General features: G+C 61.2%; 2 protein-coding genes across 7 annotated transcripts; one reads left to right on the top strand and one right to left on the bottom strand.

The window, feature by feature from the left end:
• Window positions 1–296: 296 nt before the first annotated feature.
• On the bottom strand, window positions 297–14,085 carry LOC140914389 (serine/threonine-protein kinase D3-like). Its single transcript, XM_073352077.1, has 18 exons — window positions 13,313–14,085; window positions 10,797–10,935; window positions 10,376–10,504; window positions 9,856–10,010; window positions 9,300–9,495; window positions 8,558–8,641; window positions 7,389–7,542; window positions 6,983–7,106; window positions 6,523–6,600; window positions 6,104–6,353; window positions 5,619–5,647; window positions 5,315–5,387; window positions 3,250–3,356; window positions 2,733–2,894; window positions 2,020–2,118; window positions 1,451–1,718; window positions 915–1,000; window positions 297–570 (listed from the first exon to the last, which is right to left on the bottom strand). Exons 1-18 carry the CDS (start codon window positions 13,451–13,453, stop codon window positions 379–381), a joined length of 2,466 nt encoding a protein of 821 aa, XP_073208178.1. The 5' UTR covers window positions 13,454–14,085; the 3' UTR covers window positions 297–378.
• On the top strand, window positions 474–22,395 carry CATSPER1 (cation channel sperm associated 1). 6 transcript variants are annotated; one of them, XM_073352084.1, is made up of 13 exons: window positions 474–508; window positions 1,540–1,725; window positions 15,514–15,610; window positions 15,985–16,200; window positions 17,137–17,250; window positions 17,493–17,652; window positions 18,135–18,226; window positions 19,499–19,642; window positions 19,896–19,959; window positions 20,213–20,285; window positions 20,713–20,773; window positions 21,151–21,223; window positions 22,123–22,395. In XM_073352084.1, the coding sequence occupies exons 3-13, from the start codon at window positions 15,514–15,516 to the stop codon at window positions 22,322–22,324; spliced, it is 1,296 nt and encodes a 431-aa protein (XP_073208185.1). In that variant the 5' UTR covers window positions 474–508; window positions 1,540–1,725; the 3' UTR covers window positions 22,325–22,395. The 6 variants fall into 6 exon arrangements, with proteins under 6 accessions (XP_073208185.1, XP_073208188.1, XP_073208186.1 ...); XM_073352087.1 differs by lacking the exon at window positions 15,514–15,610; XM_073352085.1 differs by lacking the exon at window positions 474–508 and having other exon boundaries at window positions 1,527–1,725.
• Window positions 22,396–22,727: the final 332 nt, after the last annotated feature.

Below are 22,727 nucleotides of genomic sequence, written 5' to 3'. Positions count from 1 at the left end.
CTGCCAGCCATGAGTATCTGGAGCTGGCAGGGTTGGGAGGTGGTGGTCATGTGCAAGGAAGCTGATAAAGAAGCAGTGGACTGGGGATACTAGGGTGGAAAGGATCAATGGGGAAGGGGAGGCATGCACCATGGTGGACCTGTGACTCAGAGTGCGGGATTTCATGCTGGAGAGGGTCTGAGCTAGGGAAGCATTTGTGCAGGGGAATCTGAGCCTGTGACACCCCCCACGTGTGAACAAGCTCCAGCAAGATGGGTGCACACCCTGCACAGACCACATGGTGCTAAATTTGGGGAAATCAGTTTATGGGGGCGATGTTGTGCTAAGGGGTCCCAGCCCCCCCTCCCCCTTTCCCATGAGTGAGTCCTGGGGGAGGGCTCAGCTTCCCTCGCCTGTATTGTCGCTGTCCCCTTCCTCCTCCAGGCTGGGCTGAGTGGTGAGCCCTGATGGCCAGGCCAGCCCCTGCTCATGGGCAAGGCGCTTCCAGCGGGCGTCGTCACTTGGATGGGTGAGGTAGCGCTGCCCCACATGGGTCTCCAGCTCCCGCAGGGCCAGCCAGGTCTGGAAATCCTGGGGGGGATGGAGACCGCTCATCAACAGGTGCTGTGGGGAGTCCAGGCTCCTCCTATCAGGGGTCCACCGTGTACTGAGGAAGGGATCTACAGGGGATGGGGAGAGCTAGGGAGGGGGTTGAGTTAGCCATTTACTGTTGGGAGGGGGGACTGGAGACTGGGGTGAAGCTGGGCAGGGGAGAGCAGGGTGTTGAGTTCTAGGGTGGAGGGAGTTTACGTGGAGTTAGACAGTGCCGGGGGATGGAAGAGGTGTGTTATGGGGTGTGGATTGTGGGACAGAAGGTATCTGCAGGCAGGGATATGGGTGGGGTGAATAGGGATTGAGGGGTGGAGGGAAGGTACCTGCAGCCAGGGGTGGTTCAGCGCCTTGTTCACACTCAGTCGCTTCCTCAGCTTCACCTGCAGCAGCTGGTGGATGAGGCTGACAGCTGGGAGGGAAGGAGGGGGTTACATAGGCCAAGAACTCTCCCCAACTCCTCCCCCCAGGGAGCACAGCCATTGGCTGCCAGAGGCCTGCAACAGCCAAATTTCCTGGAGGTGCCATAGGGCTGCTGCAGGTACATGCAGCCCATGCTCTGGAGGTGCAGGGGCAGTGGGAGGAGTAGTGTGCTGCAAGTGGCATGCCACAGGGGAGCGGAGCAGGGCAGGGCAGGGTGGTGGTGGGGGAAGAGGGTCTCGCCGTCGAGGGAGATGCTGGCCCAGGTCTGCCAGGGGTACATGGCCAGTCTGGAGGTAAGGGGGCAGTGTGATTGGATGCAGGGTGGTGGGGGAGACAGGAGGTCTCCCCCTCAAGGAAGATGTTGACTCGGGTCTGCTGGGAGTACATGAACGCTGCAGTCTGGAGGTGGGGGGGCAGGGTCGGAGTAGGAGGGTCTCACCCTCAAGGGAGATGCTGGCCCAGGTCTGCCGGGGGTACATGAAGGCTGCATTCTTGATCTGATCGTTGACGTCCTCCTCCTCGTTGAAGGGGAAGGTCCCGCTCAGGCTGACGTAGATGATGACGCCCACGGCCCACATGTCCAGGGCACGGTTGTAGCCATGTTGCCGCAGCACTTCGGGCGCCAGGTACGCTGGGGTCCCCACCACTGAGCGCCGGAATGACGACTCCTCAATGATGCGGGCGAAGCCAAAGTCACAGAGCTTCACCTGAGAGGTGAGGGGTTAGCATGAGGGTGGGGAATATGGAGCATTTCCTTGCTAGGGGGCCTGACTCTGCGGGGACCGGCTGGCTTGGGGTAGGGGCCTCTCCCCTCTGGGGGGTGCCAGGTCTGGTCCGGCCCCAGGTTGGTAATAGAGTCTTGGCGGAAAGGGGAAGGGAGAGTGGGTGCAATGGGGCACGAGCTAGGATGGGTGTTCAGGGAGAGGGGGCTAGAGGGATGAGGCGGTAGAACAGGAGGGGCAGGGCTCCAGGGAGGTGGGCTGGGAGGCAGGGCAGGGATTGTCCCACCTGGGGGTAGGGCTCATCCGAGGCCAGCAGCACATTCTCTGGCTTGAGGTCACAGTGCACGATGTTCCGGGTGTGCAGGTGATGCAGGGCAGACAGGATCTGCAAGCACAGCGGGAACGTCACCGGAGGGGGTGGTTACCTGCCAGGTGGGGGGAGTTCCTGACAGGCCCACGCACAGACTGGGTGTGGCATGGGGGCTGTTGCACGCTCACGTGCGCTGGTGAGTGCTGTGTGAACCGCGCCCCAGGCATTGGGGGGCAGTGATGGGATGGTGTGTGTACGTGCACAGTGATGGCGAGGCGCATGCAATGATGTGCGGTGCTGACGCGCACGAGTATACCACCGTGCTGAGTGGCGGGAGTGGTGAGCCTGGGTGCGGTAGGCAATGGTGACGGGACCACAGTGGTGGGCACGAAGGGGATGAGCAGCCATGCGGAGCAGTGCATGGGAGCGAATGGCGTGCCACAGGGGAGCAGCATGTTGGGGGGCCAGGACGGGAGCGGTGGGCCGTGGGGGAGCAGTGTGTGGGGGTGTGTACATTTTCACAAGGACTCTGAGTAGTATGCATGCTGTGATCATGGATGGTGCAGCATCATTAACATGCCCGATGGGGACACCTGTGGGGAGCACCAGGCTGGAGGGTTTGCTTGGTCCTCCTTGATCTGCTGTGAGGCCACTGCAGGGCGTGGGGCGGGGAGAGCTGCGGCACCCACCTGGGCAATGAGGAACTTGGCAAGGGGTTCGGGCAGCCGCCCAGTCTCGCTGGACAGGATCATTTCCAGCATGTCGCCACGCAGCCGCTCCATCACCACGAAGAGCCGGGCAGGGCCCTCGAACATGCACTCCAGGTGCACCACGCAGGGGGAGTGCAGGCTCTGGCAGGGGAGAGGATGGAGCTCCCTGAACGGGGATCCTCCGCACCCTGCTCACAGCCCAAGAACCCTCCCCACCACTCAGACCTGCACCTAACCCTGCAGGCCCTTCTCTGGTGCTGGACTGGCTTGGAGCTCCCTCCAGGGGGCAGGGCCCCAACAAAGCCCCCAGTGCACTGGGGGAGGGAGTGCTGCCTGTCCAGCCATTGCCCCGTTTCCCCCACTGGGTCTGGGGGGCAGAGGCAGCCAAACATGTCCATGGAGGAGTCCCCACGTGCCCCCCACCCAAGGGTCCCCTTTTCCACACACCTCTCCTTTCCCACCAGGGTCCTTGTGTTTCCCATCCCCAGGGGCTCACCTGCAGGATAGAGACCTCATTGCGGAACTGATTTTCCTGCCGGGGGGGGAAGCGCAGCTTGTCGATGACTTTGATGGCCACATCCCGGCCAGATTTCCTGTGCTTTCCTGGGGGGCAGGGCAGTGGTATCAGGGCTTGGGGGCAGAGAGGGAGGCAGGGCTGGGGCAGGAGGGGTGTGTGGCAGAACTGGGGGCAGAAGGAGAGGCAGGGCAGGGGCAGGAGGGGTGTGTGGCAGGGCTGGGGCGGGAGGGGGAGGCAGGGCTGGGGGCAGAAGGAGAGGCAGGGCTGGGGCGGGAGGCAGATGGGGAGGCAGGGCTGGGGCGGGAGGGGTGTGAGGCAGGGCTGGGGGCAGAGGGGGAGGCAGGGCTGGGGCGGGAGGGGTGTGAGGCAGGGCTGGGGGCAGAGGGGGAGGCAGGGCTGGGGCGGGAGGGGTGTGAGGCAGGGCTGGGGGCAGAGGGGGAGGGAGGGGTGTGGGGCAGGGCTGGGGGCAGAGGGGGAGGCAGGGCTGGGGCGGGAGGGGTGTGGGGCAGGGCTGGGGGCAGAGGGGGAGGCAGGGCTGGGGCGGGAGGGGTGTGTGGCAGGGCTGGGGGCAGAGGGGGAGGCAGGGCTGGAGCGAGAGGGGTGTGTGGCAGGGCTGGGGGCAGAGGGGGAGGCAGGGCTGGGGGCGGGAGGGGTGTGGGGCAGGGCTGGGGGCAGAGGGGGAGGCAGGGCTGGAGCGAGAGGGGTGTGAGGCAGGGCTGGGGGCAGAGGGGGAAGCAGGGCTGGGGGCAGAGGGGGAGGCAGGGCTGGGGCGGGAGGGGTGTGAGGCAGGGCTGGGGGCAGAGGGGGAGGCAGGGCTGGGGCGGGAGGGGTGTGAGTCAGGGCTGGGGGCAGAGGGGGAGGCAGGGCTGGGGCGGGAGGGGTGTGAGTCAGGGCTGGGGGCAGAGGGGGAGGCAGGGCTGGGGCGGGAGGGGTGTGAGTCAGGGCTGGGGGCAGAGGGGGAGGCAGGGCTGGGGCGGGAGGGGTGTGAGGCAGGGCTGGGGGCAGAGGGGGAGGCAGGGCTGGGGTGGGAGGGGTGTGTGGCAGAGCTGGGGGGGGGGCAGGGCTGGGGGCAGAGGGGGAGGCAGGGCTGGGGCGGGAGGGGTGTGAGGCAGGGCTGGGGGCAGAGGGAGAGGCAGGGCTGCGGCGGGAGGGGTGTGTGGCAGGACTGGGGCAGGAGGGGTATGGGGGAGGCAGGGCTGGGGCGGGAGGGGTGTGGGGCAGGGCTGGGGGCAGAGGGGGAGGCAGGGCTGGGGCGGGAGGGGTGTGGGGCAGAGGGGGAGGCAGGACTGGGGCGGGAGGGGTGTGGGGCAGGGCTGGGGGCAGAGGGGGAGGCAGAGCTGGGGCGGGAGGGGTGTGAGGCAGGGCTGGGGGCAGAGGGAGAGGCAGGGCTGGGGCGGGAGGGGTGTGTGGCAGGGCTGGGGCAGGAGGGGTGTGGGGCAGGGCTGGGGGTAGAGGGGGAGGCAGGGCTGGGGCGGGAGGGGTGTGAGGCAGGGCTGGGGGCAGAGGGGGAGGCAGGGCTGGGGCAGGAGGGTGTGGGGCAGGGCTGGGGCGGGAGGGGTGTGGGGCAGGGCTGGGGGCAGAGGGGGAGGCAGGGCTGGGGCAGGAGGGGTGTGAGTCAGGGCTGGGGGCAGAGGGGGAGGCAGGGCTGGGGCGGGAGGGGTGTGTGGCAGGGCTGGGGGCAGAGAGGGAGGCAGGGCTGGGGCGGGAGGGGTGTGAGGCAGGGCTGGGGGCAGAGGGGGAGGCAGGGCTGGGGCGGGAGGGGTGTGAGGCAGGGCTGGGGGGAGATGTGCACTGGCACACCACAGGTGAGCAGTGGGCAAACCATGCTCCTGGAAGCATGGCAGTGATGGGATGGGCATGGCTACGGCACCTGGAGAGCTGTAGTCCACGTGTTTGCCCCTGGGGGGTGCACATGCAAACAGATCCCAGACTGTGCCCAAGGGGAGGTGGGGGGATCAGCACAGAGGGAGGGGAGCTATTGAGGGACACAGGAAAGGGGAGCCAGGATGGGAGTTGGGGAGCAGGGGCGGGGGAAGGCACCTACCGCCGTACACCACCCCAAACTGCCCAGCGCCCAGCACCTCGTCAGGGAAGATCTGATAGGAACGGCTGATGTCCTGGGGTGAGGGACAAGGACAGAGTTGGGGGGATTGAGGCATGGTGCCCGCTAGGGGCAAATCCCTGACATACCAGGCCTAATGCTCCCACTACTGCCACCTCGCCACCAACCCTTATGCCTGGCTTCCTCACCCCAACACCAGCCCCCATGTTTGCTCATCCCCTTCCCCGTGCTAGACCATGCACCCCACCACTCCTAGGGTTCCCCAGTGCCACCCTCTCCAACTCACCGTGTCATCTGGGGACTCATAGTCAGAATCTGCAGAGATAAGACACAATGGAGACATGAGAAGACCCTGGCCCGACTGGGACATCCAGACCCACTGCCCTGTTATCCTGGGAGCAGGAGACAGCTACCTCTCAGACGGCCACTGGGGATGTTTATACAGGGATCCCTCACCTGGTACTGAGATGCAGCTGTCTCTGGGGTATGGCACAGGGGCTGTTGATACAGGGGTTCCTTGCCCAGCACTGAGATGCAGCTGGCACTAGGGTGGGGCACAGGGGCTGTTAACACAGGGGTTCCTTGCCCAACACTGAGGTGTGGCACGAAGGCTGTTAACAGGATTCCTTGCCCAACACTGAGGTCTGGCTGGCTCTGCAGTGCAGCATAGGGGCTGTTGAATCAGGGATGATCCCTTACCCAGCTCTGAGATGCAGCTGGCTCTGGGGTGGGGCTCATGGCTGCCTATAGAGGGATCCCCATGGTACTCACTGGGCTCCTGGACAGAGCCGTCGGGCTCGGGGTTCACAGGCCATAGGGCCTGGCGGATGGCCCTGGCCCAGGCCTTTCCAGCCTCCGCCCTCGCCCAGACCTGCCCTGGCTCCCGCTCACTGCTGTGCTCGCCCACGTAGTACACCAGGGCCTCCGTCACCAGCTCAAAGCAGGGGGGGCTCCCACTGGGGGCCAGGGGTGTCAGCCCCTCCCAGGGGCGGATCTGGAGGATCTCAGACAGCGGCAGCTCCTGCAGGAAGAGCAAGACCATTGGACAGTGGCTGGGCTCCTCTGGGGTGAGGAATCAGGAGGGGGGGTGCCACAGGGAGAGTGCAGGCTGCTTTGGATTTGGGCTCAGGGGAAACAGGGTGCTGTAGGGAATGGGATGCAGCGGAGGGGACGAAGAGCGGACCCCTCACCTTGTAGAACTTGCCTCCGCTCTCACAGTGGAAGAAGCTCAGGCTCTTACTATCCAGCACCCAGAAATGGCGTTTCCTCTGGGGGGGCACAGAGATGTTATTCTGGGGGCTTATGCCCATCCCATCCCAAGGCCCCCCAACCCAAACCTCTGCTGCCCCCCCAACATTGCCCTGAAATGCCTGGCCAATAATCCCCCTCTCCTGCTCTCAGTCCCCACATAACCAGCCCTGGCCAGCCGCAAGCCCCACTCCCTGACACCCTCTCACTCCATGCCCCATCCTGTTACTCTGCCTTGTGATCCTGCCCCCTGCCCATCCATGACCCCTGCCTCCCATTCTCCTCTGACTCCACCCCCCATTCCAGCCTGCCTGAAGCTCCACCCCTGACCCCATATCTCCTGTGGCTCCACCCCGACCCTCCTGTAACCTCACTCTCTGTCTCCACCCTCTGTTCACTCACCATGGGGTCCCTGCTGGTGAAATGCACCATCCATCCCTCCAGCAGGATGGCGCTGCGCCGCCTCTTGGTGTGCCGGCAGGACTGCACCACCCGCATCAAGGGGATGTAGCTACTGAAACAGGGGCTGGCGCCAGGAGAGACAGGGACTCAGATGTTGGACTCCCCTGCCCCCAAAGGCACAGCCTTCCACCACCCACCAGGCTCCCTGGGGTCAGGACTCCTGGGTTCTATGCCCATCTCTGGGAGGGGAGTGAGGTCTGGTGGTTAGAGCGGGGATTGGGAACCAGGATTCCTGAGTTCACTGACCCCATGGGAGATCCCCTTCTCCTTCTGTACTATAGAGCAGCAGGAACCATGTAGCCCCCCCCATCCCACCCCACCCACCCATCCTTGGGGGGGTCCCTACCTGAGGCTGGTGTGCATCTCTGCCTCTAGAGTCCCAGGGTTGGGCTCTGTCTCCTCTGTGTCCTCTGCCAGCCCGTGCCCACTGGTGCCCTCCCCATCTGCCTCCCCTTCCACTGGCTCTGGCTTGCTAGATGGGCACTCTGGGCTCTCGCCATCTATGTGGGTGAAGGGAGAGAGTGAGATACCCTGCTTTCTGCAAGGCCAGCAGGGAAAACACGATGGGGGATAGGGACTAGAGCGGGGCCACTGGGCGCCAGGATTTCTGGGTTCTCTGCCTGGCTCTGGGAGCAGAGTGGTGGCTAATGGTTAGAGCAGATGGGCTGGAAGCAGGGGTACAACAAAGAAGGACTCAGGCCACCCCTTGTCCCCTGACTAGAATTGGAAATTGAGCCTGGCTGTCTTGCCAGAGGGGTGACCAGGCCAAATCTGAGAATGTGGTGACCCTGTACCCCTCCTTGACCCTCCCTACCTCTGCAGTGCTACACCCCCAGCCCCCAGGAGGGTGGGAAGATTGGGTCTGGGCTTTTTGTGCTGCCTGTGGCAGAGGAGACACAGAAAGAGGATGGGGTCTGAGGCTCCCAGAACTTCCTGGGCCCTGGTGAGGATGGTGCTCTTCAGCCTGACACCTCTCTGGGTGAGAGCTCAGGGCTGGGAGCAGAGTGGGGTGTGGGGGCAGTGTAAGAGAGTAAGGGCTGGGTATGGGGAATTGGGAGGGGGTGAGCTCAGGGCTGGGTATGGGGGACTGGGAGGGGGCAAGTGCAGGGCTGGGTGGGGTGGGGAGGGAGTGGAGCTGGGGACAGGAGGAGAGTGGGGGGGCGGGCGAGACTAAGCTGGGGGTGAGGCGAGGCAGGGCAGGGAGCGTTCTGGGCCCTCAGGAAAGTGCTGTTTGTGCCCAAGGGGGAATCAGGACTCCTGGGTTCTACCCCTCGCACAGGGAGGGGAATGAGGTGTGGCGCTTCTGGCCCAGACAAGCTTAGAGCAGTGGAGCCCTATTGTTGATTGGACAGGGTCACTGGGTTGTGCCCAATGCATTGTGGGATAGCCATGCGGGGCACTCTCGGAGGGGTCAGGCTTCCCCAGTGGGCAAGCTGAGCAGGGGGCAGAGCTGGGGCTGGGAATGGGGTAGTGCTAGGTATGTTGCCTCCCTGCCCCATGCGGCCCCGTCCTTACCTGCTGTGCCAGGGGCCAGGCCCTCCCCCACGCACTCTTCCGGCACGAACTGCTCGCAGCGCTTGTGGCAGTTGAATTTACAGTCTGTGGGGGGAGAGGAGAGAGGCTGAGGGCTGGGACAGGGTGGGGCAGCGGGCCAGCTGGGATCCAGCTCTCCCCCTTTCCTGCTGGGGTCCCTGGAGCAGTGTGGCTGGGTGCTACCTCCAACTGCGACAAAGGGGGTAGCTCCCTCCTCAGAGCAATTGGCTCAGGCTCTTTGCAGACTCAGGCAGTGTTGCTGCATTGGTTACAGCAAGGGCAGCTCCTCCCTTTTATCTCTGTTCCCTGAATCCCCCCCACTTCTCCCTTTGTACCCGTGATGTAGGTTCCCCTGCCGTGTGTGACTGTTTCTGCTGGTTCCCTGTCAGCCCCAGAAGGATGGGGACCCAGCTCTCTGTACAGGGTTCTCTTGATAAGTGGCCCCTGCAGGGCAGGGAGGCTTCACTGGGTCAACAGACGGCCGTCAAAGGGGACACCTCCCTGGGGTGGTTGCTTGGACATGCCATCAGAAGGAGCTTCAGTGCTGAAAGGGGAAGCAATGGGGGCACAGCTCGAAGCTGGGTTGCCGGGTTCTGTACCACTACACCCCAGTGGGGCCACAGTGACTCTGAGGTCAATCCCAGCAGCATCCCAGTCCTGGCAGGGTCCCAGCCCGGGGTCAGCCCTTTACCCCAGTCCTCTGCATGGTCCCAGCTGCTGGTACCTTTGCACTGCAACCCCTGGCGGAAGAGCCCCTTGAGCAGGCGCTTGCAGTGTTGGCACACGGTGGGCCGGGTGTACGAGTGGACCTGGAAGGTGTGTGGCACCTTGACCCGGTTCAGATCCATCCAGTCCTTCCAGAGTGGGCGGCCAATCAGCACAGGACCCTGTGTCTGCTGGCCCCACTTCCAGTGACTGATCTGCAGGGGAACCAGAGTCCATGTTAGACTGTGGTGAGTGTCCCCACCCTCCTCCCAACTCCGCACTGTCACTGTCCCTCACTGCACCCCACTTTCCAGGGGCCCAGCCAAGTTGCCAGCCATCCCCAATTCTGATTTATCCTGGGTCTCTGCCTGGCCTTCCCCATCCTATCCAGCCACCACTGCAGGGGGTTAGCAGCCAGGATTCCTCTGGGAGAGGAGTGGGTGTAGTGGCTAGAGCAGACATCGTATTCCTTTGCAGGGTGTATCCATCGCCTCTGAAGTCCTTGACCTTCCCAACACCCAAGAGCCGTCACCCTCTGGAATACTTCCCCCGGCTGTGTGGGTCCCAGCTCCTACCTCCTCCAGGCTGCCCCCCACAGTCTGGCCAAGGCCAGGGGTCTTGGGGCTGGTGGTAGCACCCAGTGAGCGACTGGCCAGCTGGCTCCTCCTCACACCGCGGCAGTTGTTGGGGATCTTGAAGGCACAGCGCTTGTGATAATTCAGCCCACAGCCTGGGGGGAGGGGAGAGTGAGGACTGGGCCCCATGCCAGGCCTGGAATGGGGGGAGCTGGGTCCCCTGGTCATGGAGGTGGGAGCTCCAGAGGGGCTCCAGGAGATTGGGCAGGCCTGGAAGGAGGGGGCTACTGGTGTGCAAAGGGCTGAGGAATTCAGCCAGGCCTGGGGAGAGGGGTGCCAAAGGGACCCAGGAGATCTGAAGGGAGCATTGTCTGCCCAGTGGGACCCAGGGGATCGGGCCAGGTGCAGAGATGGGGGTATGGGCACCAGAGGGACCCAGGAAGCGGGAGAGGGTTGGGTCAGGCAACTGGGTCAGTCCCAGGGCGGGGACGGGAAGGGGTGGACACGGATTGCTCCATACCTTGACACTTTAACCCTTGGCGCACCAGCCCCCAGAGCATCTCCCCACAGTAGTCGCAGAAGGCCGGGGCCTTGTAGGAGTGAACAAGCAGCACATGGGGCCGGATAGTGAAATCCAAAGAAACTGAGGCTGTGGGGAGAGAGAAGAATGAGGAGGGGGTGGGTTTGGTAGGGAGCATGGGAGTCCAGGGCCTGCCCCTCTGTGGGCCGCTGGCTCCAATCTGCCCCTATGGCACGGGGACTGGCTGGGTGGGATGGGGGAATGGGACAAGGGGCCTTTCCTCTCTAGGGAGCGCCAGTTCTGATCTGCCCCAGGATGGGAGACTGGCTGGCTAACATGGGGCAGGGAGGGGAAGCTGAGGTCTTTCCCCTCCAGGCCCTGTTTGGCATCCACAGGCTCTGGTGCCCCAGGACTGTCTCACCCGACAGCACGACCTCAATCAGGTCCCCAGGGCGCACCACACCGTCTGGCCCCAAGTGCTCCAGCACATTCTCTGACGCGGTGTCGTGCCGGAACAGCATGATCTTCTCTGACACTCCCAGGAAGCCGTACTCAGGGAACTAGGAGAGAGATGGTATTAGAACCCAGGCCTCCTGGGCCCCCCTGGCCTGCACTAACCATTAGATCCCACTCCCCTTCCTGAGCCAGGCATAGAACTCAGAAATCATGGCCTCTTTCTGGGGAATTATGGGGGACACAGACAGTAACCTTCCCCCGACCCCACTGCCCCAGCCTGCTCTCAGCTGGTAAAGGTTGGCCTGTGAGCTCACATTAGCGCCTCCCCGCAGGGGAAGATGGGACTGGAATAGGCCTGGTTATTATAGACATGAAATCTTCACTCTAGCTCCAGGTTTTGCTGCTCCCAGGCTGCGGGCTCCAGCTCTTCCCAGCACCATTCCCTGGCTGGGCAATCACCCACGCCCAAAACTTTCACAGAGTCCGGAGCCTGCCAGGGCTTGTGACACATTGGGAGAGGGAGGGGAGCACAGATAGAGTCCCACCGCTAACACCAGCCTCCTGGATTCCTGTAGCACAGGGGTTCTCAAACTGGGGGTCGGGACTCCTCAGGAGGTCGCGAGGTTATTACATGAGGGGTTGCGAACTGCCAGCCTCCACCCCAAACCCTGCTTTGCCTCCAGCATTTATAGTAGTGTTAAATATATTTAAAAGTGTTGTTCATTTATAAGGGGGTGGGGGTTGCACTCAGAGGCTTGGTATGTGAAAGGGGTCACCAGTACAAAAGTTTGAGAACCACTGCTGTAGCACGTCTTGAATGCTTGCATTGTTGCAGAAATGCTGTGTGTTCTCACTGGAACTGCACTGAGCTAAAATGCAGCTGCTTCTGGGGTGGGACATGGGGTTGTTTATACAGGGATCCTTCACCCAGCATCAAGATGCAGACCCTTCTGGGGTGGGGTGCAGGAGCTGTTTATACAAGGATCCCTTGCTTGGCACTGAGATGCAGCTGCCTCTAGGGTGGGGTGCAGTGGCTGTTTAAACAAGGCTCCTTTGCCTGGTGCTGAGATGCAGCCACTTCTGGAGTGGGACATGGTGGCTGTGTACACAAGCCTTCTGCGCCTGGTGCTGAGAGGCAGCTGCTTCTGGGCTGGGCTGCATGGGGTGTTTATACAGGGATCCCTTGCCTGGCGCTGAGATCCAGTCACCTCTGGGGTGGAGCGCGGGGGGCTGTTTGTACAGGGCTAGTTGTATGAGACTCCCCGCTCCCTGCAGACAGACAAGCCCACTGCTGCAATGCCATGAGTGAGCACGGAGCGGAAATGAGCTGCTCTGCTGGTTTCCTCTGTCACTTGCTCGGTGCAGGGGGACTGGGCAGCCGGGGAGGGGGCAGGCCCTCAGAGTGCAGGTAGGAAGCACAGGGCCCTGCTGACCCCAGCCGCAGCGGAAAGATTGACTCAGCATGGCTGCTGCAGCACCCCCCCACACACACCCAAGTGCTCCCTGTGCTGTCCTGAGATGGAAACTGGCGGGGAGGGGGCAGGGGGCAAAGGAAATGCGGGGGAGCCAGGGAACCTTTGAATAGCCACCCTCCTGTGAATGAGAGAGCGCAGGTCCACAGCAGAGGGGCAGACACACCCCCATACTCCATAATATTAAGGGTGTCCCCTCTTTGGACCTGGCCCAGGGCTCTATATCTCCCAGTCATCTGACACTTGGGTCACATCATCTTACCCCGACCTCGAATCCTGTCTGCAGGTCTCCTGGTAAGATCAGGCCCCTTGACCCATCCCATGTGCCCCCCCTGCTCCCCTAAGGGTGCTGTCCAAGGGCTCTGAATGCCATGAGGTTCCCCAGGGAGCAAGCCCCCTGAAGCCTGGCAGCCCAGCAACTCCCATCTGCCACCCTAACTCTGGGACACCGCAGTCTCCAGCCCAGTGTTTCCCCCAGGCTGTGCCTCATTTAATCTGTTTTAGGAGAACAGCAAATCAATCTCCAGGCATCAAGAAGGGAGGAGGAATAGTGGTTAGAGGAGGGGAGAGCAGGATGCCTGGGGTCTATTCATAGCTCAGGGAGGGGAGTGAAGTCTAGTGGTTAGAACAGGAGAGGTACTGGAAGGTAGGACTCTTCGATTCTATTCCTAGCTGAGGCAGGGGAGTGAAGTCTAGTGGTTAGAGTATGCCGGGTGGAAGCCAGGACTCTCAGGTTCTGTCCCCGGCTCTGGGAGGGGAGTGGGGACTCACGGTTAGAGCAGCTGGGGCTGGAAGTCAGGACATTGCTGGGTTCCGCAGCTGCTCCCCTACATTCCAAGCACTAGTCAGACTTTGAGCAAACTCCCCTGGTGTCTCCGTGACCCACCATTGGCATGTGGGCACAACCTCTGGGATTCCTTCTGGGGACCCCTCCCATCCCCGCACCCTGGATCCTGGCCCTTTCGCCCGCGCTCCCCTTCTCGACACTCCTCCAGCTTAGCCCCATTACCTTCCTCTCCACCAGCTCCACTGCCAGGTGCCGCAGGTGCTCATAACACAGCTCCTCTGGGGGCAGCATGTATGACTCTCGGGACAGCCCAGTCTGCAGGCGCACAGATACTGTGCCCAGGGGCTGGCACTCCAGAGCCATGGGCAGCACCGGGTGCCCGGGAAAGCTGGGTCTTGTGCTGGATCCAACTCCTGAGGGTCTCACGTGGGGATGGGGCAGGAGGCAGGAGAGAAAGGGGTCCCTTCTCGTTCCCCCCCACAGTCCCCACACTGGTTCCCTGCACCGCCTGTCCCCACGGCTTCTCTGAGCTGCAGGAAATGCAGTGTTAACTCTCTGCTCCCCAACGGACAGAGCTGTCTGCTGATAATGATGGGTGCAGGCAGCGCAGCCTGGTGGGTTAGTGCATGGGGTGGAGAGCCAGGACTCCAGGGTTCTGTCTTCAGCTGTGGGAGGGGAGAGGTGTCTAGTGGATTAGATGGGGCGGGGGGAACCAGGACTCCTGGGTCCTATTCGCATCTTTGCTAGTATTAATAACTGCATTTCTATGGTGTTCCCCCATCAAAGCAACACCCGGATGGTAATGAATTACCCCAAGTTTGGTTCCTGGTGAAGGGAGCTTACAGGGTGAGATGGAAGTGCTGGACATGATGGGTCACCACTCAGCTGTCATCTAACTCAGTGGTTCTCAGCCAGGGGTATGCATACTCCTGGGGGTACACCGAGGTCTTCCAGGGGGTATATCAGCTCATCTAGATATTTGCCTGGTTTTGCAACAGGCTACATAAAAAGCACTAGCAAAGTCAGTACAAACTAAAATTTCATACAGACAATGACTTGTTTATACTGGTCTATATACTATCCACTGAAATGTAAGTACAATATTTATATTCCAATGGATTCATTTTCTAATATGGTAAAAATGTAAAAGTCAGCAATTTCTCAGTAACAATGAGCTGTGAAACTTTTGTATTTGTATGTCTGGTTTTGTAAGCAACCAGTTTTTAAGTGAGGTGAAACTTGGGGGTACGCAAAACAAATCAGATTCCGGAAAGGGGTACAGTAGTCTGGAAAGGTTGAGACCCACTGATCTAACTCAGCCCCAATGACTTTCATTCATTGCACTAATGTAGGGTCCCTGTCTGATCCCCTTGACTCCTGGGGTCAGTCGAGAGTCACCCATTGACTGCAGTGGGTCAGGGACCAATTCTATTCTCAGATCCCCTGGGTGAAACTGGAGTCACCCCCTCCCCAAGCGGCATTGGAGCCAGCTCCTGCTCTCCACACCCTCAGCTGGATCTGTCAGGAGTGAGGGGCCTGCAGAGCCACAGGGGCAATGGGTGGGGACAATGGGGTTGGGCTGGAGCTGTCCTGCTCGGACCCAGGTTCGGTTCTCTGGGTGAACAGCATAGGCCAGAGCTCCCAGTACAGTCCAGATTCAGGAGGGAGGGGTTAGGAAACCTTCATCACAGCTGGGGGAGGGGAGGGGAAGTGAAAGCACCAGGGGCTGCAATTGCAGCAGGCCAGGGAGCTGTGATAGTGCTCCCCCTCCTGCTCTACACTCCTCCTGGCCCCCACCCCACTCCCACTCTGCAGACTCCCTGCCCTCCACCTCCACACAGACACCTTCCCCATCCTCACCCTCACCTTTGGCCCTGACACAGAGTCCTCCCCAGACAGTCCTCCCCATAGGCCCCACCCCTGCCTGCTCCACCCTTTCACAGTACCCCTGCCCCCCTCCACCTCCTACTCTGCACCCCCCACAGACACTCCCCCCGCCCCGACTCCTCCCTACACCCGTAGGCCTCACCTTGCCCTGCCCCCCTAACTATGCTCTGTCCCCCAGCTTCTTCCTGGGGCCCAACCCAGGCTCCCTCCATACTGCTAAGCCCCATCCTGTCCCTAAAGGGAGCCCTCCTAGGCCCCCTGCACTGTCCCCTCCCCGCACTGTGGTGTTTAGGAGTCACCACAGTGACGGCATTACAAAGGCGGGGAGCTCTGATCTGGAACCTCCAGGTCCCCGGGGTTCTGGGGCCACCAGGGAAGTCAGTCTGGAACGTGGGCTTGGCTGGGGTCACAAAAGAAGGAGGGAGGGCCATTTGGGGTTCACTGAGGGAATTGGGTTGCAGGGTCCCAGTCAGGGAGAGTTGGGGCACACATACACCATGGACTACCTGACGGTGCCTGTTGTGTCCAACTCCCAGATGGAGAAGTCTCCGTACAAGGAGGAGATGCCCCCTGTCTTCCAGGCCTCCTTGCACGCCACCTCGGCCTCCTCCCACCCCCCAAAGATATTGAAAGGTAACGGGGTGCTCCCTGGACACCCCATCCCCCCACGCCTCTGCACATGCCCCCACCCCAGCTCCCAACCCCCCACTGCCCAACACCTCTCCCCAACAAGAGCCAAAGGGAAGATGGGGCTCCTCCCGCCATCCTGCAACTCCCCCTCACCCGCAAACACCCCATACTCCCCCCCCGCCCCAGGACCCAGCACCACTGCCGGAGGAGAGCCAGAGGGAACATGGAGCCTTACCCCACCCCAAGCTCCGCACAGACTGCACCTGTCCCCTACACAGCCCCCCAAATAACCCACAGCCCGCCCTGCCCACCCTCCCATAACTATGATTTGTCCTGTTCCTTCCCTATCATGGCTGATCCGTGGCATCTGTGCCCAGGGAAGCAGGACCACCGGCAGGGGCGGAAGTGGAGGGGCACCATGGTCCTGCTGTGCCTGGTGTGGAAGAAGACCGTGTCCTGGCTGCTGACCCTGCGGGCTATCATCCACAAGCTCACTCAGCTACTGGCCTTCGAAATCTTCATCATCAGCATGGTTGGCATCCACACAGCAGTACTGGTGGCGCAAACCTTCGCCGTAGTGCAGGTCCGCGGAGGTAAGACTGCCCCTGCCCTGGCCTGGCCTGGCCTGGCCTGGCCATGGGAGTCATCTCATTCCCCTCCCCATATCCCAGCCATGGGGATCACCCCCCAGCCTTGGCCTGGCCATGGGAATCATCCCATTACCCAACCCCACCATCCCAGCCATCCCAGCTATGGGGATTGTGCCCCCCCTTGTCTGGCCATGGGGATCATCCCATTTCCCCTTCCCCATCCCAGCCATGGGGATAGCCCCATTGCTCCCGCATCTCAGCTATGGGGATTGACCACTCCCATCCTGCCCCTGCCCCAGTCACAGGCTTGGCCTATTTCTCTCTGCCCACCCTGGGACATCCCAGTTCCCACTCACCCAGCCAGTGGTCTCCCCAGTGCCCCCTGCTAACCTAAGAGATGCTGCCCACCCCCCCGAGGTCACCCCATTTCCCCTTCCAAGCAGGTGGGTGGTGCATCCATCTCACCTCAGGGACTAGCTCATGGTTATTCTGAGTATTATGGTAGTGCCTAGTGACCTGGGTAAGACCAGGGCACCTGTTGTGCTGGGCGCTGCATTGACTCATGGTGAATGACAATCCGTGCACTGAAGAGCTCAGAGTCTGAATGGACACGGGGAAACTGAGCCATCAAGTGGGAAGACGTTGCCCCAGGTCACACAGGAGGTCAATAGCACAGCTGGGAATAGAACCCAGCACTTGTGGCTCCCAGCATCCCTGCTCTAACCACTAGGAACCCCTCTCCCCAGAGACAGAGATAGAACCCAGGAGTTCTGGCTCCCATACCCACTAAGCCATGCTGTCTGCATTCAGGAAGGGGCTGAGTCCAGCGTGTGGGTGTCCATTGCCACACAGGGTGTGTTCTCTAGGCCGGGTGTGGATGGCGAGGACAGTATGGCCTAGTGGATACATGCCCTCACACCAGCCCCCTCACCCCATCAGAGTGGTTCTTCTCCGCCATGGACGTCGTCTTCCTGTGCGTGTACGTGCTGGAGGCACTGCTGAAACTCATCGCCCTGGACCTTGACTACTTCCGCGATCCCTGGAACGACATTGGTGGGTCACCATGGGAGGGGACCGAGGCAATCCTGGCAGGGAGGTGGGGCAGAGAGATTCCCTGGGGCTGGGGTTCACGGGGGGATGAGACAAGCCACCTCGGGGTGGCCTCGGGGTCAGGGCAATGGGGCAAGAGAGGGGCGAGTGCCTGGGATGGGGCGGTGTGTGCCTGCAGGGGAAGCGGGTGTTGGGGGGCTGCAGTGGTGCCCCCTCTCCTCGATGCTGGTGCCCCCTCCTCACAGATTTTTTCATCATGATCATGATGGTGCTGGACTTCGTGCTGCCGCTCCTCATCTATCCGGGCCACACCACCCACGGCAACGCTGTCAGCCTCTTACGCGTGCTCCGCGTCTTCAAGGGTGTCCGGGCCGTGCGGATCCTGAGGCTGCTGCTCACGCTACGGTCAGTGCCTGGCGGGCATGGGGGATAGAGGGAGCAAAGTGCCGGGCAATGGAGCTGGGGCCCTGCTGGGGCCCTGGGTGCTGTACTTTTGCTATGACCCCTGCCTTCTCCCTGCTCGCCAAGGGCTGTCCCGGATGTGACACCTGGATGCCCCCTTGCTCTTTCCCTGCCTCTCTGGGTGGCCTTCCCTGCTGTGCCTTCCTGGGTGCCCCTTTGCTCCCTGCCCCCTGTGTGCTCTGCCACCTGGGCTTCTCCCTGTCCCCCAGGTGCTGTGCCCCTGCCCTGTGCTGCCACACCCCTGCTGACCCCAGTGCCATCCCTGTCCCCCTTGGGAACCTCACCCTTCCCTCCCCACATGCCCTGGGACACCCCCCATGAGTGGGTTCTTTTCTGGCCAGTGCCCCATCCACAGCAGTTCCCATGGGTGTCTGGGGCTCCTGCAGCCCTGAGGCCCCCCACAAAGCCCCTGTCTCTGCCCCCAGGGTGCTGGAGAACCTGCAGGAGCTGACAAGCACGTTCGCACTGTCCGGCCCGTCCATTGGGGCCATCCTGCTGCTGATGTTCACATGCCTCTGTATCCTGCCGTGGGGCGGGGGCTCTGTCCTTTCCCACAGTGAGATAGATGGGGGGTGCTATGGAATGAGAGGGGGTGTAGTAGGGACTCTCTCCCCTGTGGGGTGGGGGACGCAGCAGGGGCTCTCTCCCTGTCGGATCAGGGTGCAGTGGGGGCTCTCTTCCTGGGGGTACCTGACACTTCCCAGGGCTGGGAGGCACCTCACCACCACCTGCCCTTAGTATGAAGCAACCTTGTCTGTGCCTACTATAGATCAGCTGCCTCAACCCACCAGCCTCTGGCAGCACCAGCCCAGCCTTCCAGGCCCCCCCAACCCCGCTCTCTCTGTCCAGGTCATGATAGCCACACCCCAGGCCCGAGTGCTCGGAGCATGTCCTTCAGCATCTAGCCCTTTAGCCACCGGACGCTCCCAGCCTCCCCAGGCTTACTGCTCCCAAAGGAGCCGTACAAAGCAGCTGGTAAGGCAGCTCAGGCCCATCCCTTTGCCTGGCACCACAGCACCTGCATTTATAGGGAAAACAATAAGTGTATTGTCCGAGAACAAAGACTCCAGTGACATACTGGAAGCAAATGGTGACACACAAAATAAAATCGTTGCCTACTTTCTAGCACCTCAGCTTAACTCTCCAGGCATCCTCCTGTTGAAAGAGCCTGCTGTCACCCAAAGGTCACTCCAGCATGTTCCATCAAGCCTGGCTGAGATCCCACATTCATGAAGCAAACCTACTGTCCCTTCCCTTCCTAGGTAGGGATTCCTGCCTGTCTTCTCTGCCCCTCAACTATAGTCAAGTCAAACCTTTGAAGTGTATCTCGAGGCAAGGTCTCTCCTCCCTCCCCCCCATTTCTCTTCCTTAGTGTCTTTCTGAAGTTCTTACATGCCTTCATTTGCAGTCAGCTCAGACTGATGCTAGGCAACCCCTTGTGAAGGAGACAGTACACATGTAGACAGATCCATGGCTAACTGGCCCTTGTCTGACAGGAAACCTTTATCTACACTTACTGGTGGCCCACCCCCCCCAGCCACAGCTGTCAGACCATATTGTCAGTGCAGGTACAGAACTCCTTACACAGCATCCGCCACACGTGCCTTTTGTGATGGTAGCGGTGTGACACTGGCTTGTATCTGAGACCTCAAGTGACGTTCTTTGGTGAACTAGACAGCTCATGTCAGACTCAGCCAGTTCCTGTAACCCCTCTGCACTCCCCTCCCCAGGTAGCATTGGGAGGTCCTTCGTTCACAGGACTGTTGCTCCTTACCCCCCACCCCCCCAGTCATGTTCTCAGTGGTGCTGCATGACCTGTTCCAGAAGTCCAACCCCGATCACTTCGGGGAGCTCTTCGACACCATCTTCACCCTCTTCCAGCTCTTCACGCTAGACGACTGGTCCTTAATCTACCTGGACTGCGTCCAAGTGGGTGAGAAACCTTCCCCACCACCACAGGGCAGGACCCTGGGGTTCTATCCCCATGCTGGGAGGGTAGTGGGGTCTTAGTACTTAGAGCGTGGGGGACAAGGGGCTGGGAGCCAGGACTCCTGGGTTCTAGCACCAGTTCTGGGAGAGGAGTGGGATCTATTGGGTTATAGCAGGAGGGGCTGGGAACCAGGACCCCTGGGTTCTTTTCCTGACACTGCTCCATTCCCAATAGAAGCTCACCCTTCCCTTGGCAGGTGCCTCATACATTATATACTTCCTGATGGCCTACATCCTCATCGAGTACTTCACCTTCCTCAAGTGAGTCCAGCCCCTTTACCACACTGGTCCTCCCCTGCCCCCAGCTCCCCATCCTCCTTCCATATCCCTATGCCTCTCCCCACACCTCCTTCCCCCTGGCACTTAGCCCCTGGAGAGGGAAATGGCCCCATATCCCCCTGCTTGAGCCAGCCAGTTCCCACACCTGGGGGCCTGATCAGAGCTGGTGTCCCTTAGAGGGGAAAGAACCCATTGTCCCAGCCCTATCCCACACCCCTCTCTCTCTCTCTCTCAGCCTGGTCATCGCTGTCCTGGTGGACAATTTCCAGTTGACCCTGATCAAGCGCAAAGAGCTACAGAAGCAGAAGGTGCCTCGCCCCACACCCTAAGGAATGGGGGAAGTAGGCATGGGAGGGAGTTGTCTCAGCTGCCCAGCTACCCCAGCCTGGGAAGGGAGTGGGGTCTAGTGGGTTACAGCAGGGGTGTGGGTCTGGGAGCTAGGACTCCTGGGTTCTATTCCCAGCTCTGGGAGGGCAATGTTATCTAGTGGTTAGAGTGGGGTGAGCTGGGGGGCAGGCTTCCTAGGTTCTATCCCTGGCTCTGGGGGAAGAGTGGTATCTAGTGCTTAGAGTGGGGGCGGCAGAAGTCAGGGCTCCTGGGTCCTCTTCCTGGTTCTGTCCCTGACTCCCTTCATGCCTGAGTTTCCCCTATTGAAACAAGGGTACAATGGGCTTTTCCCCCTGTTGGGTCCATGTTTAATGCTGGGGTTGTTCCTCTCCCCCACTTGCATTACAGACTCTGCTGGAGCAGAAGGAGAGCAGCATAGAAGATATTGTATCAGGCAAGCCAGCTCAGGGTAAGCTCCCCTCCCTCTAGCTCTGGCTGGTGGGGACAGTTCAAAGGGACAGTATGAACCCCTTTCCTCTGGGTTGCTTAGGGAGTGGGGGATACCGGGTTGGATGGGCCCCTGGATACCAGGCTAGACTCCCAAGTGCCTGCACTGAGGGGAATCCCCTCTAGGGGGCTGTCTCTGTAATGCATTCAGCCCCCAGACACTGTGGGGCAAGGGGGTTCCAGGCCATTGTTGGGATCCAGCAAACTCATCTCACCCACACGCCACCCCCTGCTGTGGGTTGTTGGCAGTGGTGAGGTTCTCCTCCCTGGGGCGGGTGGGGGCTGGTGTCCTGCTGCCTGGCTGGAGTCTCATAGACATCTCTCTCTGTCCCCACACAGAGGGACACATGAAGCCGGAGGATGATGAAGCCTTCCTGGATCAGTTCATCAAGCACATGGATGGCAGCGAGAGGTAAGGGGGCCTCATGGCACAGCCTCTCCCCTCCATCCCATGTGGAAGTAGCCAACATGGGGCATGTCAGAGTGGGGTAATGGGCCCTTCCAGCTCCTCTCTCCCTTCAGATCCACGGGCCCATCCGGTTTGGAACCTCCCCCCCGCAATCCATGGGCCCATCGGCCTGGTATCTGTCCCCCACCATCAGATCCATGGGCCCATCCAGCCTGGTATCACCCAACACAGATCAGTTCCAGGGGTGCATGTACCCAGAGGGACCCTGGCAGGAGAGGACACCTTAGGAAAGCAGGCTCTGATCCCAGGGAAGTCACTGTGCCCCATTCCAACAGGGAGAAGCAGCTGCTCTACACCTACCTGCAGCTGATGGCATCAGTTGAGCACCTCCAGCAGCAGTTCCGCTCCCAGGCCGCCACCACTGACAAGATTGTCGACAGCTTCTTCGAGGTGGGGGATACTGGCACCTGGCGCAGGGAAAGGCTGAATGGACCCAGGGCAGGGTATACCAGGCTGGATGGGCCCATGCGCTGAGCCAGGGTGGCTGGAGGGGGGATACTGGGCTGGATGGGCCCAGGGGTCTGACCCAGGATGGCAGGAAGGGGAACACCGGGTGGGATAGACCCATGGGTCTGATTCAGAGTAGCAGGGAAGGGGCAGGATACTGCGTATGATGGACCCACCGCTAGGTAGCCATCAATAGCCATTGTGCTGCCAGAGGCAGTAGTCCGGGGCAGATCCTCCCTCTGGGGTGGGGCTCAGTTTGGGGGGCCCCATGGTGCAGCGAGTCAGGGTTGGCTCCATGCCAGAGGGCACCATGCTGCCCCACCCCCTCTGGGCAGGGATCAGCAAGGAGACCCCAGGGGCCTGGGACACTACTCTCTCCCCTCTGTTCCCTGCAGACAGCTGAGCAGGACTTTCCCCACCACTGAAAAAGCTGGGCTGCCCACGCTGTGGGGGAAGGACGTGCCCGGAGGCCCAGCCACTGCAGGCATGAGCCTGGGACAGGCCCCACATCCAGCCCTTGCCCAGATGCTGCCACGGCTCTGTATTAAAAGGCTCCTGGCCACCAGGGATGCAGGGGAAATGGCGTGTGAAGAGTAACAGTGAGGGAAAGGAAAGGATGTCATGCCACACCATGTCTTCTCCCTGCTTTGGGCCCCGGACTCCTGGGTGCTACACCTAGCTCTGGGAGGGGAGGGGAGGGGGGTCTAGTGCATTAGCGTAGGGGTGGGAGGCTGGGAGCCAGGACTCCTGGATTCTATGCCCAGCTCTGATGGTCTTCCCATGTACCCTGACTCCTGGCCCTCCCTGAACACAAGACATGCAGAAGCTCAGCTAAAGGTCTCTGCAGCCCCTGGCTTTGACAGCTGAGCCCTGTGGGGAAGCATTTACAAGGGCCAGCGGTGCAGCCACTTAACCCGCCTGCCCGCCCCTGTGGGCAGGCACCAGCTGCCCAGGGATCCCTGCTGAGCTGGTCCTAGGGAATCTCACAGACAAAGGCTGA

This window comes from Lepidochelys kempii, chromosome 7, assembly GCF_965140265.1.
Source record: "Lepidochelys kempii isolate rLepKem1 chromosome 7, rLepKem1.hap2, whole genome shotgun sequence".
In the NCBI taxonomy this organism is placed as follows: domain Eukaryota; kingdom Metazoa; phylum Chordata; order Testudines; family Cheloniidae; genus Lepidochelys; species Lepidochelys kempii.
This window is presented reverse-complemented; position numbering and strand designations above follow the sequence as displayed.

What these genes read in the sequence shown, in the direction of transcription:
- LOC140914389 (XM_073352077.1), bottom strand. Translation starts at nt 13,453, where the DNA reads ATGGCTCTGGAGTGCCAGCCCCTGGGCACAGTATCTGTGCGCCTGCAG. An exon ending in CCTGGCCCCTGGCACAGCAG is followed by an intron (nt 7,543 to 8,557) that starts GTAAGGACGGGG and finishes TCACCCACATAG; the next exon opens with ATGGCGAGAGCCCAGAGTGC. An exon ending in CCAAGTTCCTCATTGCCCAG is followed by an intron (nt 2,119 to 2,732) that starts GTGGGTGCCGCA and finishes CTGTGCTTGCAG; the next exon opens with ATCCTGTCTGCCCTGCATCA.
- CATSPER1 (XM_073352082.1), top strand. Translation starts at nt 15,475, where the DNA reads ATGGACTACCTGACGGTGCCTGTTGTGTCCAACTCCCAGATGGAGAAG. An exon ending in CGATCCCTGGAACGACATTG is followed by an intron (nt 17,251 to 17,492) that starts GTGGGTCACCAT and finishes CCCTCCTCACAG; the next exon opens with ATTTTTTCATCATGATCATG. An exon ending in CACATGGATGGCAGCGAGAG is followed by an intron (nt 21,224 to 22,122) that starts GTAAGGGGGCCT and finishes TGTTCCCTGCAG; the next exon opens with ACAGCTGAGCAGGACTTTCC.